The 13,348-nt window shown below is 45.0% G+C and overlaps 2 protein-coding genes across 3 annotated transcripts in view; one reads left to right on the plus strand and one right to left on the minus strand.

The window, feature by feature from the left end:
* The window catches only part of ankrd13b (ankyrin repeat domain 13B), a 42,150-nt gene extending 37,254 nt beyond the window's left edge, over positions 1 to 4,896 (plus strand). Inside the window, 1 exon segment of the mRNA XM_034114642.1 lies at positions 2,728 to 4,896. Coding sequence (XP_033970533.1) covers positions 2,728 to 2,929 — 202 coding nt within the window. The 3' untranslated portion in view covers positions 2,930 to 4,896.
* Positions 4,897 to 6,276: 1,380 nt separating this feature from the next.
* Positions 6,277 to 13,348, minus strand: part of ssh2a (slingshot protein phosphatase 2a) — a 31,496-nt gene continuing 24,424 nt past the window's right edge. For both annotated transcript variants that reach the window (XM_034114644.1, XM_034114643.1), the window contains 7 exons: positions 11,411 to 11,504; positions 11,166 to 11,294; positions 10,919 to 10,965; positions 10,385 to 10,531; positions 10,098 to 10,298; positions 8,932 to 9,859; positions 6,277 to 8,325 (listed from right to left, as the gene is read on the minus strand). In XM_034114644.1, coding sequence (XP_033970535.1) covers positions 6,811 to 8,325; positions 8,932 to 9,859; positions 10,098 to 10,298; positions 10,385 to 10,531; positions 10,919 to 10,965; positions 11,166 to 11,294; positions 11,411 to 11,504 — 3,061 coding nt within the window. In that variant the 3' untranslated portion in view covers positions 6,277 to 6,810. The remainder of the gene's footprint in view (positions 8,326 to 8,931; positions 9,860 to 10,097; positions 10,299 to 10,384; positions 10,532 to 10,918; positions 10,966 to 11,165; positions 11,295 to 11,410; positions 11,505 to 13,348) is intronic.

Consider the following 13,348-nt stretch of genomic DNA (forward strand, 5'->3'; position numbering starts at 1 on the left):
TTGTGTGTGTGGGGTGTGTGTGTGTGGGGACAGGCTTCCTGCTTTCACAGTCGGCAGTATGTCTGTTGACTTTAGCGCGTTATCTTTACCAGGCTGGTATTAGTAAGTCATATGAAAGTCTTTAAACAAAAGGTATAGTTTTGTAACAAGTCCTAAATAGGTAACACTAAAAAAAGTCACAAAAAGGTTACAGTATTGTCTGCCAAAATTATAGTTTTGTGTGTCAAATAAAAATCACATATACTATTAACTTTTTACGAAATTCTTTACAATGACTTAAAGGGGACCTATCATGCAAAATGCACTTTTGTACGTCTTTTATACATGAATATGTCTCCCCGGTGTTCCAGGGAACTCACCAAGTGTCAGAAAACACAACCCTCTCTATTTTCCTCCATACCCAAATCTCTAAAAAAGGGGCTGCAACGGATCTGATAAAAACTGATCCTGATTTGAACACTGTCCTGACGTCAGGACAGTGGCGCTACAGCTATTGGGCCAACTCCACCAATCAGGAGGAGACAGCCACGGCCATTGCCGTTCGAAAGCGCTGGAGACGCTGTAGTACATATGCCAGGCCAGTAGATGGTGCTGTTCTCACTGAAACTGCCCTTGCTAAAACAGGGATAAAAAAGTGCAAATTGAGCAAAATGAGGCATGGCTAAAATGCATGATCTGTTTGGTATTTTGAAAAAAAAAAAGTATAAATATGCCTTATATAGGTATGGTCCTACACTATATTATTCAAATATAGCATGATAGGTCCACTTTAAAGAATCGCCTCGGAAAATCGGTATTTCCCGCCATAGTAGGTGTCTCCAAAACTACATTTTGCCATGATCACACAAACACAGACTCACAAAGGGAAAACAGTATGTCATGAAAATTGACTGTATAGGGGGCCTATATTGCATAGACTAAATCATATTATTTTACAATGAAAATAGGCAAACAATATGCCATGAAAATGTCATATTAATTATTTGAAAAGGTCATACTGTAGCAGAGATGGAGTACTCGAGTCCTGGACTCGGACTCGAGTCGGACTCGATTGCCGATTTTCGGGACTCGTGACTCGACTCGGACTCGCGCACTGATTGACGCGACTCGGACTTGGACTCGTGAATTCTCGCACACGATGACTTGGACTCGGACTCGGACTCGTGAATTATCGCGTACGCTGACTTGCATTTTTCCCCCCACGATGACTCGGACTCGACTTGTACATTGACGCTCCGACTTGGACTCGGACTCGGACTCGAGCAAGTTTTCTATGGAGTCTGATGTCCTCTATCCTGGCGTGTGCACCGGCTGCGAGGCGAGTTCACGTACTGGGCCCCGCTATTCCAGTCTAAAGATGAGACACACCCCCGCATCGTGCTGTATGCTTTCACACATTCTGCTTCGACATTGGAAAAGAGCAGCGCAAAATGCTCTATGTGGAAACAATATTGAAGAGAAGGCTCCGTAACACATTACTCTAAACATCGAGTTCAGACATATAGGCTGTCTTGAACACTATCATCAGAGTAACGTGATCTAATCAATAAATAAAGATTCAGCCGATAACACGAAAGCACACGGCTACTTAACATGCAGAATGACGTCATTTTGCATGCTAAGTAGCCATGTGCTTTCTGGGGCTAAATCTTTATCAGTAAACCGATTTAACCGGTAAAAGTTCCTTCAAAATAAGAGTCCCGATCTTATTATTATCAAAATAAAAGTGCAAAACGAAAACTTTACCATAGGAAAATATTGGCATACAAATATAATCACTTCTCTAAAAGGTAACTCATTTTAAACATAGTTTATTTATATATAATAATAATAATAATATTAATATTAGTAATAAGCTTTATATTTGTATAGCACCTATTACAAGAATTGTAGCCAAACTCGCTTCACAGCAGTTCAATAGACAGATTAGTATAACATGACAGGATAAAAGCAATGTAGAGGAGCAGCTACATTTCAACACATATATCCACGAAGATTAATACATGAAGACTTGTGACTCGGACTTGACTTGGACTCTTCTTAGGTGACTCGGACTTGGACTCGGACTCGAACACAGGTAATGATGACTCGGACTCGGACTCGACTCGGACACTCCTTGGGTGACTCGGACTTGGACTCGGACTCGAACACAGGTAATGATGACTCGGACTCGGACTCGACTCGGACACTCCTTGGGTGACTCGGACTTGGACTCGGACTCGACTACGACTCTCCCTTGGTGACTCGGACTTGGACTCGGACTCGAAGAGTGGTGACTCGAGAGTGACTTGGACTCGTGAATTGGTGACTTGACTACAACACTGTACTGTAGTATGCATTACATGTTACTTGTTATGCCATACAAAAGTATTTATAGTATGTTATAAGAACAAGAGTTATGCATGCCATCAAAATGTAATAAAAAAGTTACAGTTCAGAACAAGAGACAATCTTGCGATAGGATCACACCAGTGACAGTTCTCGCTAAAGTAGGTGTTTCCAGGATCGGATCACATTTTGCCATGAAAACACAAACACAGACTCACAAGTTGAATACAATACCTGCCTCAGTCTTATATTTGGATTAAATGGAAATTCCCAAACTACAGTAATGTTAACTAATGCTTGTGTAATCCAGGAAGTATAACCTTTTTAATTCAAACATAATGGCACTCAAAACCCTTTGCTTCTTTAACCTGTGTTCTTCCTTCCTCTCCCTCACACCAGGACCCCCCAGCACAAGCCCCGCCCCCCCTCCAGCCTCTGCTCCACCCCCTCCAAGAAGCAGCCGTCCACCTGCAGCTATGACGAGCAGCTGCGCATCGCCATGGAGATCTCAGCTCGGGAGCAGGACGAGGCGGAAAATCGGCGGCGACAAGAAGAGACAGAGCTACGGCACATCATCGAGCTGTCACTCATGGAGAAATGAGATCTGAGTGGCCCAGCAGGGGTCTGAGGGGAGGGGTCTGGACCAAGGACTCATGGGAGAGAAGGGCAGTGCAGGCTACTTAAACTTAAAGGGAAAATAATCCACCTTTTATGTCAATTGGAACAATACATTCCTGAGTGTGTGCTATATTGACAGACAAAGTTAACACTGATGCCCAAAGTTAACACTGATGCCCAGGGTCCCCACTGGCCATATTTTTTGTGCTGCTAATGCCGTTTAGTCTGGCTCAAATAACGACGGCTGAACATCCAAATCCATACTGTAAATGTATCCTCATCCATTATATCTTCTCCACACATTTTCGGATGCCATGTTTGCTGTCAGTAAAGTATCTTGTTTGCAATTCAAGCAAAGACAACAAGGAAGTTCTGTTTCTGAATGACATTTAAAACAACCCCAAGGCTAGCAAGAGAATTACACACTGTACCAGCCTGTAGTTCTTCCACTGAGTCACTTTAAATGATGCCAGTGAATGCAGGAAGAACACGTATTTTTAGCTCCAATTTCTCTCTCAATATAGCACGCACTAATTGCTTCAATTGGCCACATTTACCATCAAAACTGGTTTGGACATTCCCATAAAAGTTGGCAAATGTAAATGGCCTCAGACAGCCAGAGAGGGACTTCAGTTTCCTCTTTCTGGTGCCACACGGTACTTTGTGTGACAAGTTTACAACCAACAATGCATCCAATACAACAAGTTCAGTGGAATGCCTTCTTGGGTGACTGATTTCTGTCTGTTTGCAGGTGCGTGTGTGTGTGTGTGTGTGTGTGTGTGTGCATATGTGTGTGTGTTTCCAAACCAGCTCTCCGCACAGGGGTCAACAGATCACCTTCAATACTGAACATGTATATTGTAAAGCCAACTCTCTGCTCCGGCACTAACACACACACTCTAGTGTGGGAGTACTTTGACCTTATTGGTCAAGTTGAGTTGAGTGTCGACAAACCATTTGACTTCCTCAGTTTTGAGGGAAAATGTTTCAAAAAACGGATTGGTATGTTTCTTTTTTTTTCTCACAAAATCCAGATGTACTGTACTAAGCTTGTTGGCGGATCACATATTGACTGTTAATGGATGTAGATGACGAGTTTGAGCACAAGCTAAGCTCTAGTTTTAGCCTGACGTTAGACAGCAGGAGCACAGATATGAGACAGCCAGATAAACACTTTGTGTACTAACTAACATGTATGTGACGGTGAATGAGTTGTGGCCGGCCGTTGTAACAAACAATAAAGGGACCTGATAGCGGTTTTCAATCGAATGGTGGAATAGAAATGTTACAGAAAGAGGTTTTCTGTATCTTTGCATCCTCTCACCTTACATGAGCGGATCTTTTCTGTATTTCTGTGTAGTTACGGTCGATGTTTGTACAATATTTCAGCATGGTCTGCACCTGTGTGAGGTTCATTTTGTCTAGCCTGGAGACCGGCAATGGTTAATCAAGCTTTGGCAGGGAACATGTGCCCAAAAGAATCACTTTAAAATCTATTGACAGCAATTACCCAAATAGAAAGTTGTTTCCATAAATACAAGCAAATGTAAAATTGCACATTGAGCAAATGTGAACCTTTCAGTTCCTGGATTTGGAAAGATTGTTCAACATTGCTCTCATAATTGTAAGTAACTTCATGTTGCAGGGTTCAAGGCTAGCCCAACACTGATGAACATGTTTTGTTGCAAGGGACAAGGACGGCTTGTTTATTCCTTTTCTTTTTGTATCATCTTTTGAAAGAAATGTAACACTCCTATATCAGCACAAACTGAGGATAACCACCTCTGCCTCCTATCTACAATTCCCATTCAGCTTGCCTGGTTGATAAAAAAAAAAGGAAATGTTAATTTTTTTACTTTTAAAAAAATGTTGCAGAAATGTTTTCATGGTGTATGCTGGGAAGTGAGTTCAGATAATGATTCAAATAAAGACACATCTTTTGGAACAGCATCGCATGAGTGGGTTATTTTTTAATCTATTTTTAAATTACAGCTTCCAATCCCCTGACCCCCAAACTAAGACTTCGCTGCAGCTTTTCACTGTCAATTAGTTTTACGGTCCCTTTGAGTGAAGGACGGTGATAAAGGCAATTAATTTCTCAGGAGATTAGGGAACGCTGCGGCACCCGAGAGACTTGATCTGTTTTTAGTAGCTTCCACCTCCATCATCCTCCCTGTGACACGGAGTCCCAGCACTCAGTCGGATCCAAGGGGGGTTTTGCTTGTAGTTATTTCAGGCTCGACACGGAGGAAAAGGACTTACAGACTCTAAACCCTCTAAGAAACACCGCCCGGAGCGCACAGGCTGCTTTCTGCACTTTGGGGGGTGTGATGGAGGGAATTGGATAAAGAAAATGAAATAATGTTTTTAAATGAATCCGCAGTATTCAGCTGCAACGTCTCCACCGCCCTGACTCAGCTCCACATTATGAATACAATTAGGAAGGTGGGAGCAATGGGCTGCAAGATGTGTGAAGGGAATTTGTAAAGAGTCACAGACAAAACAAGGTGTGTCAGTATCCAATAATGATGGATGCTATTCTCACTTTAACACCCCATGTCCTGCTACTTACATTTTATTCCCCAGTATTTCAACTATGGCCCTTCTGACATCAATTTAGGACACACACCATTTATATCAAAATCAGTTTTTCAATTAATCTGCTCTGTCTACTAAAGTAAGTTATTTTGTGAGATTAAGTGGTTTTTGTTTTCCTCTTTTTCTGGCAATATTTTCACATTCAAACCCAGAACGTGAATGTGTAGTCTTTTAATCACCTGCTTTTTTAAAAGTCAGATCAAGTCTGTGTGTGTGTGTGTGTCTCAGCAGGGGCCCCGGTGGCCTACATCTCAGTATTTAATTACCCACATGAAACAGTAGGTAAAATGTCAGCCAGAAATAAGCTGTGCTGAGCTCCCATGGAGATCACATCCCCTAGGAGACGGGATTGACTCAAACATGACAGGTAGAACATTATTATATTAATGATTATGTTAAGGGCTTGATTTTCAGATATTAAAGGTGGTAACATTTGAAAAAAGTTGGAGGTGTGTTGGGCAATAGAGCTTGCAGTTCTTTAAAGTGCTCACTTTTAAAGATTGTGAGAAATGTACCCCATATATTACCTTTTTTTCACGCCTCCTCGAGAGCTGCAACACAGGTTTAGTTCTCAGCCTGGCCAGCAGGTGGCAGTAATGTCCAGGATAATGTGGGTCAAATGTAATCATCTGGAGCTAATAGTCACCTTCTGTCTTCTTTATATAAATGTGTTTGTATGTGTGTGTGAGAGATGATGAACACATGTACAAAACAAGACAAAAGTCACAGAGGTCAAAACAAACTTAACATATTTATTTCCTGCTAAATAATTCAATAAAAAAACAAGATATCAGCTTTGTCCTGGTTCAATTAAAAATCTGAATAAAGACACGTCCGTCCACTATGGAAATAAAAACAAAGTCGACTGAGATCAGTGCAAAAAGAATCCTCCCGGGGGTAAGGAAGGGATTTCAAATCAAATCAAATCATTAAAACAGTAAAGTGCATGTTTGGAGAAAACAAAAAAAAGCCCTCTTGTAGTTTTATAAACTCTGAACAGGCAGCGAGGTTTAAACACTGAAAACTAACACTTCTTAAAAAAAATAGGACGTCAGACATAAAAGGAGTTTGGACATTCATATTTCAGTACTGTACATTAAAACCTGAAGTCCAGTTATAACATCACATCCAGTGGTTTACATGCAAACATATGCTCGTCATTCGGTTCCTAAAACATACATCGGAGGATACACAGGGTCTCCAGTTAATCTGCTACACATTCATACTCATCATGCAGCCTTTCTCATCCAGTCCATTGCACTGAGGTCACATGGTATTGTATAGCACAGTGATGGCTCGATGCTTTTTCTCAGCGGAGCCTTTGCGACGTCTCGATGAGTGTCCCCTCCCCTGCTGGCGGTTCGGAGCGACCGTCCCGTCCGGCTCCTCCCTCTCCTCCCTCCCCTCCTTCTCCTCCGTGTCCTCTTTTGGACATCTCTGCGGCGTGGAGGGGAAGCAGAGGGATGGCGAGGAGCACGACTCGTTCCCGCCGTGCGACAAACCCGTCTTTTTAAAACCGTTCAACACTTTCTGCTTCTTCCAGGAGTCGTCGGGGTGAGATGTGGACATGGAGAAAGGGTCCTGGGAGTGGGCTGATATGGACCTGGAGTGTGGCCTGAGGTCAAGGTCGCTGAGGTCATTGGCCGACAGCTCCAGACAGTCTAGTTTAGCTAAAGACGCCGACCTCTTCATGAGGGAGGGGGGGGTGAGGCCCGCCTGGCGGATACGAGCCTCCAGCTCCATGGCCCTGTGCCACAACATGGGCTCCAGGAAGCTCTTCCCCTCTTGTTTCTCTCGGAGGCCCCTCCCCCCTTTAGAAGGTCCCGGCTCTGTCTCCATAATGTCTCTCTTCTCCTGGGGCTGCTCCACTTCCTGGTCCTGGCTGTGTGGGGTCTCCAGGCCGTCGTGGAGGAACGCCTGCAGCTCCCGGAGGGTCTGCTGGATCCTCTCCAGCTCCTGGCTGCCTCGAGCCAGCCTGCTCTCGGCGTCGCAGTTAGGGCCGCACCCTCCCCTCCCACTGGAATCGGACCCCAGAGTCTCGTCTGCGTCTGACTCCTGCACCGTCACCCCGTCCACAGTCATCTGGTCTGAGCAGGCCTGAGGCTGCTGGCTTTGGCTGTGAAGTCTTTGGGGCGGAGCTGAGGTCTCCAGAGATGATTGACATGTGAGCATTTGGCTGTCTATGGATGTGAGCACGGTGATGGGTGTAGCACCAGAGACATGTCTGATATGAGGAGGTGAAAGGTCATCTGAGGAGTTGAGCTCTGTGTCTGACTCTTCTCCGTCTTTGGGCTTTTCTCCCTGAGTTTGTTCGGTGAGGTCCTGAGGGAGGCGGGGGGGCGTGTGTTCGGTGCTTGGGGGACACGCTGACAGTCTGACGGGGGGGTGCTCGGCGCTGGGGGAGTGAAGGGGAGATCGCTGAGTTGCCGTCACCTCCATCTCCTGCCTCAGCTTCTGCTCCAGCTGCTTGGTGGCCCGCCGCACCGAGCCCGCCGGCCAATCACACGGCAGCATGGAGGGAGACTGCGGGTGAGAGGGGGGAGTCAGAGAGCCTTGGGTGAGTTCAGACAAAGTCTCCGCCTCCATCTGATGCTGAGGGCTGTGGGAGGAGGGAGGGAGCGACGAATGAGAAGAGGAGGAGCAAGAGGAAGAGGGGGTCGGAAGGGAAGCTGAAGGATGACTTATGGCTTCGATCTCCGTGACAATATGGCGGACTGACACTCCGTTGTCATGGTGAGGGGGATGAGCTCGGTCAGGGCTGTCTTCAGACTGTGGAGATGCCTGAGGAGAAAAAGTGTAGATAAAATTAGTCAAAGTGTTTCTATATTAAATGCACGAGTGTGACATTTGTTATAAATGATTGTACAGCCTTTTAAACTATACATAAGCACCTTTTTTGTATTAAATCATCAGGACTATCCTCTCCATACCCAGCAGGTGTCACTATGATTAATGCAGATATGGTGTCAAGGCTGTGTTATTCCCTTAGGTCATTTACCACCGTGCAGTCCTTTCACACAGATTCTAGTGCAGTCAGATTCTAGTTTTAGTTTAGAGGCACACTCACACACAGCCCGGCTACTGCTGCCGACACAGACTGGGGGGTTATCACTCTAGAGGGGACAGGCAACAGTCAAGTTCTGACTAAATACTAGCAGTGTGGACCTGTCCATCAAAGTTAATGCCACCTTTGTCAAAGTGCACAGCTCTCTTTTGAAAAATTCTGAATAACTGCACATTTTTTATTGAATTGTCATATTTAGATTTTACTTAGTTACATTTCTTCTTATTTTTTTATTTTGTTCAACATTTTCATAACATTTCTATTTTATTATTTTTTTACAACTTAAAACATTAACAGAGCGATGAATCTGAATAAATCCGTACCTGACTAGTCCCGTATCCCTGCTCCTCTTCCTCCTCCTTCGCCTCAGTCTCTCCGTCTTCTTCCAGTGACGGGGGTGTCCTTAGTTGTGCCTGCTCAGAAAGTGTCCTGGATCTGCCATCTTGGGCCAGGCCCAGGAACTTCTCCCTGGCGCTGAAGAAGTCGATGCTGTCTGCGCTGTGATTGGACGACCCGTCGGCCTCGCCGCGGCCGTCCGAGGCGCTGCCTATCTGCAACTCGCTGGGGTTGTTGTTGTCATCGCTGGCAGCCAATGGGAGGCGGTGTGTGAGGTTAGCAGGGCTGAGGGGGCTGTGTTTGTCGCTGGTTAAATCTGACGAGTCTATTGTGTCCGAGTCAGCTGATCCCAGAGTGAGAGGAGAGATTTCCTCTGAGCTGCTGCGCTCAGGCAGACTCAGGGTCAGATCCCCAGGTTTCTGTGTTCTGGGCACAGAAATGGACAGATGAGTGGGAGGAGCCCGCTGAGCCCGCTGGAGTTCAGGTGTGGGAGGTACGATGTGGAGCGATGGGGGAGGGTGGGGCAGAGCGGCGGGCACAGTGACCGTCACGCTCGCCGAGTTGGCCAGTCTTTCCTCCGGGACCACGACGGCTGCTCGGGGTCTGGGGAGGGGGAGCAGGAGGGAGTTTTCGCAATCCGATCCCTCGTCCTCCTGACCCGACGACTCGCACACACCGTTGGAGTCGGTGTGTGAGTCAGAGGTGTGTGTGGTGTTGGATTTGGCAGAGTCTTCGGATTCGGCACCGAGCGCCTGCAGCACGGCCGCGCCCAGGAAGTGATGCAAGGAGGGGGAGGAAGTGTTGTTGTTGTGAGAGTCAGAGCGGCCCAGAGACGAAGGCTTACACATCGGCTCGGGGCGTTCTGATAGGTCACTTTCAGAGTGGGAGCGCCATAGCTTATTATGCCTTTGCTTGCTGTGGAAACAAAGAAAAATGATGTGTTGTTAGCACCATAACGCTCTCTTCTTCACACATTTCTGTATATATGTAAATGCGGCTACTCAGTGTTTTTAAATTGTATTCATACTGCTGATTTATTTTCTTATTATCCTTGTGTGAACTCTTGAATTTGCTGCTATGACACATGAATGTTCCTACAGTGATTAATGAGGGGCTTATCTTATCTAAACGGATGTGCATATTGAGAACACACCTGGCCAGCAGAATTCCCTGATACTCCTCCAGCTGTTTCATGAAGGAAGGGTTGGGTTTGGTGACGGCCCGTTTCTCTTTCACAAACTCGAAGGCGGTGTCCAGATCCCAGCCGTACTCCTTCATGGCGTAGGCGATCACTGTGGAGGCGGAGCGACTCACACCCATCTTACAGTGAACCAGACACTTAGCCCCAGCTTTCCTGAAGGAGACAGAGAGAAATTGTGTTGGATTATAAGTGAAAGAAACCAAGGAGAATGTAACACGTTTGTGTCCGTCTTAGCCTACTTTGCTTTGGCGATGAACTTGTACGTCTCGTTCCAGTACTCCAGCAGATTGGTGGCCTCTTCGTCGTACACTCTGATGTTGTGGTACTCAAACACCCCGGGGAAGAAGTTGTCTATTTCCCTGGTCACGTTCAGGATGTAGTGCACGCTGCAAAACAGACAGGAAGAGGAAGGTTGACAAGCTGACCTTTTACTGTGAAACACTCATATTAATAATTGGCTTAAACCCCACAGGGCAGACATTGTTCCAAACAAGAAGCTTGAAAGAATGGAAACAAATATCAGCTGATGGTGCTTTTAATGAGGGGCCTTTAATTAAGTGTTGTGTAACTTTATGTAAGGTACGTTTTTGTACATAGAACAACAAAAAAGGCAATCAAAAGTGCTTAACATAAGCTTATAAAACAAGACAAGATATAAAAGTGGTGCAGAAGTATAAGAATGTAACAGCCTCACGGAAATCTGTGACAGACAGATTCTTTGCCTCGATGTTAAAAGAAGAAAGGGTTTGGTCGATTTCTGACTGATGTCTTACCCGCTGTTCTGCAGCTCCTCCAGGTTGGAGGCATTCCACTCAGAGCCCTGCAGACATCACAAGCCACGTTAATATCAAAGTCTTAAACAATATATTCAACACACAACAACAATCAAGAATGAGTGAGAACCTTAAAGTTATTGCAAAAAAATTGGAAAATGTTGAGCATGCTTTCATTACATTGTTCATTTAAACACTTCAACACAACTTTTACTAAGACTAAATGAAATGGCTTATATGTTCTTACCAGATAGACATGTTCAAAGATTTCAGTGGGGCTGTCCATCTGCCCCAGGATGAGGATCATCTCGTTGTCTATGTACTCCTTAAACTCCCTCAGGTTACACACCATCTGCATCTCCAGCTCTGTTCGGATCTGGTACCATGGGGGGAAAAGTGGCACTTGGTTAAGAAAAGCTACATTTTTTTTAAACCAAGATGTGTGCCACACAGAACTGAACATATCCCCACATCCTTCAATGTGCCTCTTACCTCCTTACAGGTGACGTTCTCCAGGTCTTTCTGCATCATGATCTCTCGGAGGCGGGTCTTGATCAGCCTCTCTGTGCGCTCCCTCTCTGTGGGCCTGCACACACACACACACCTTGATTAAAACACACTTTCTCTTTATATAAATACTTTTGGACACAAAGAGCCACCTTCACAGTCACAGTAATGACACGTTCCTTCTGTTCACTGATTCATGTTCACTGTACTCTCAAAGAGATGACTTGTCCGGCTAGAGAATTGCCACTTTGTCAGATTCTCAGAAACTGGAGAGAAAATGTGAGAGCGTGGCCCATCGGCGATCCACAACAAAGACCCTTTGTTTTACGGGACGCCTGTTGTTGTGCCTGGCTCTGTTTCTATCAACTCTGCTGGGGGACGCATTTAGCCTTTGGACATCACACTGATGATACCAACAAGTGGCCTAATTACCTCTCTGGGGAGAGAGAAGAGCGAGAGTTTGTCTCCTGGATTCTCTTTCTTATGTCGTCTAATGTTCTCCTTTTGCTCCTTCTATAACAGTACACAAGAGGGTTGGTTTATAAATCACAAAGAGGGGCATTGTGATTGCCACAGGTGGGAAACTGCAGACTTAAAAGCATCGCTCTATGCTAAGAATTGGAAACAGTCATCTTGTTTACCTCAACCTGTCTGACCCTGAGAGAATGACTCCACAGGGGGAAAAGAGAACCTAGTTACTCGTGCCAACAAACATGGGTTAGTTACCGACATTCAATAACACTTTAAGCACATAACATGCCTCAACATGCCTAGAGGCAGATTAATGGAGCCATACTGTAGCTGGTCAGGGAAAGACCCGGAATAAAAAATACACATGTGACGGCACTAATGAGTAACTGAAGTATGGGAAATTCTACGTCACTTCATGGAATTAGTGATAGAGGAGCAGCCTACGGGAAGTTACACTAATCACACAAAAACAAGATTAAAAAACTCTTCCTGCTGCCTGAAATTTCCATCTAATGGTTACACAGAAACATTTATTTCCATGTCAACAACCACTTGGCAGCTCATGTGGCTCTGGCACTCGACAAACGGGGACGTCATGTGTGTATTGGAGCTCGTAAAATGTGGGTGGCAATCTTCATGATGATAAGTGCAAACACACCTTGAGTGAGAAGTATTTTTGGTTTCCAGGCATACGCTAAATATGGGCGTTTGTAGTTAGTCAGGTTTTGAAGTGGAACTTGACTTCTCCTTTCAACCCAGGGGCATCAGGTGCATGCACCAGCAACATATCTTCTTTAACCCCCACCCTAAACCACCTGCTTCTGTCCCTCTGTCTGTCCTACCTATTTGTCTGTCTGGTTTCCATTTTTCCGAACGTAAATCAAGCCTGAGCTATTTTTGACACTGGGGGATCTTTAAAGTGTGTGTTTGAACGAGAGGCGCTCTAAATAGATAGCGAGGCACGTGGCTAACTAGCAGTGGGGAATTTCCCTCTTATTAGTAAAGACATCAATCCAGCAGCCCGTGTCATTCCCGTTACTTTCTAAGCTCCCTTGAGGATCTCTTGATAACTCTGTCACAGAGATGAAATGTGACACAGCGTGTGTGTATCTGCACACAGTTCAGGATTTGCTGTGTGTGTTTTGCTTTCTTGTTATCCCGAGAGGTTGCAGACTGAATGTGACCCCCCGCTCCAGAGTCCAAGGCTCTGAAGGCTGAGCGTCTGCAGTGAAACTTTAGCAATGCTGTCGGCTCATAAAAAGAGCTTATGCAACGCTGTCTAGGTCAAACAAAGTAGTGGCTATACCTACTTCCTCTTACTTAAGGTTGTCATTACTTTTGTTTCTGTTAGCAAAATGCTAATTATTATTCATAAAAAGGAAAACTATTTGTAAAAAGTGTCTATTAAAACAGAATTAATGCCATAACATTTGTTATTTCTTAAGTAAGATT

Source organism: Trematomus bernacchii, unplaced genomic scaffold, assembly GCF_902827165.1.
Source record: "Trematomus bernacchii unplaced genomic scaffold, fTreBer1.1, whole genome shotgun sequence".
NCBI lineage: Eukaryota > Metazoa > Chordata > Actinopteri > Perciformes > Nototheniidae > Trematomus > Trematomus bernacchii.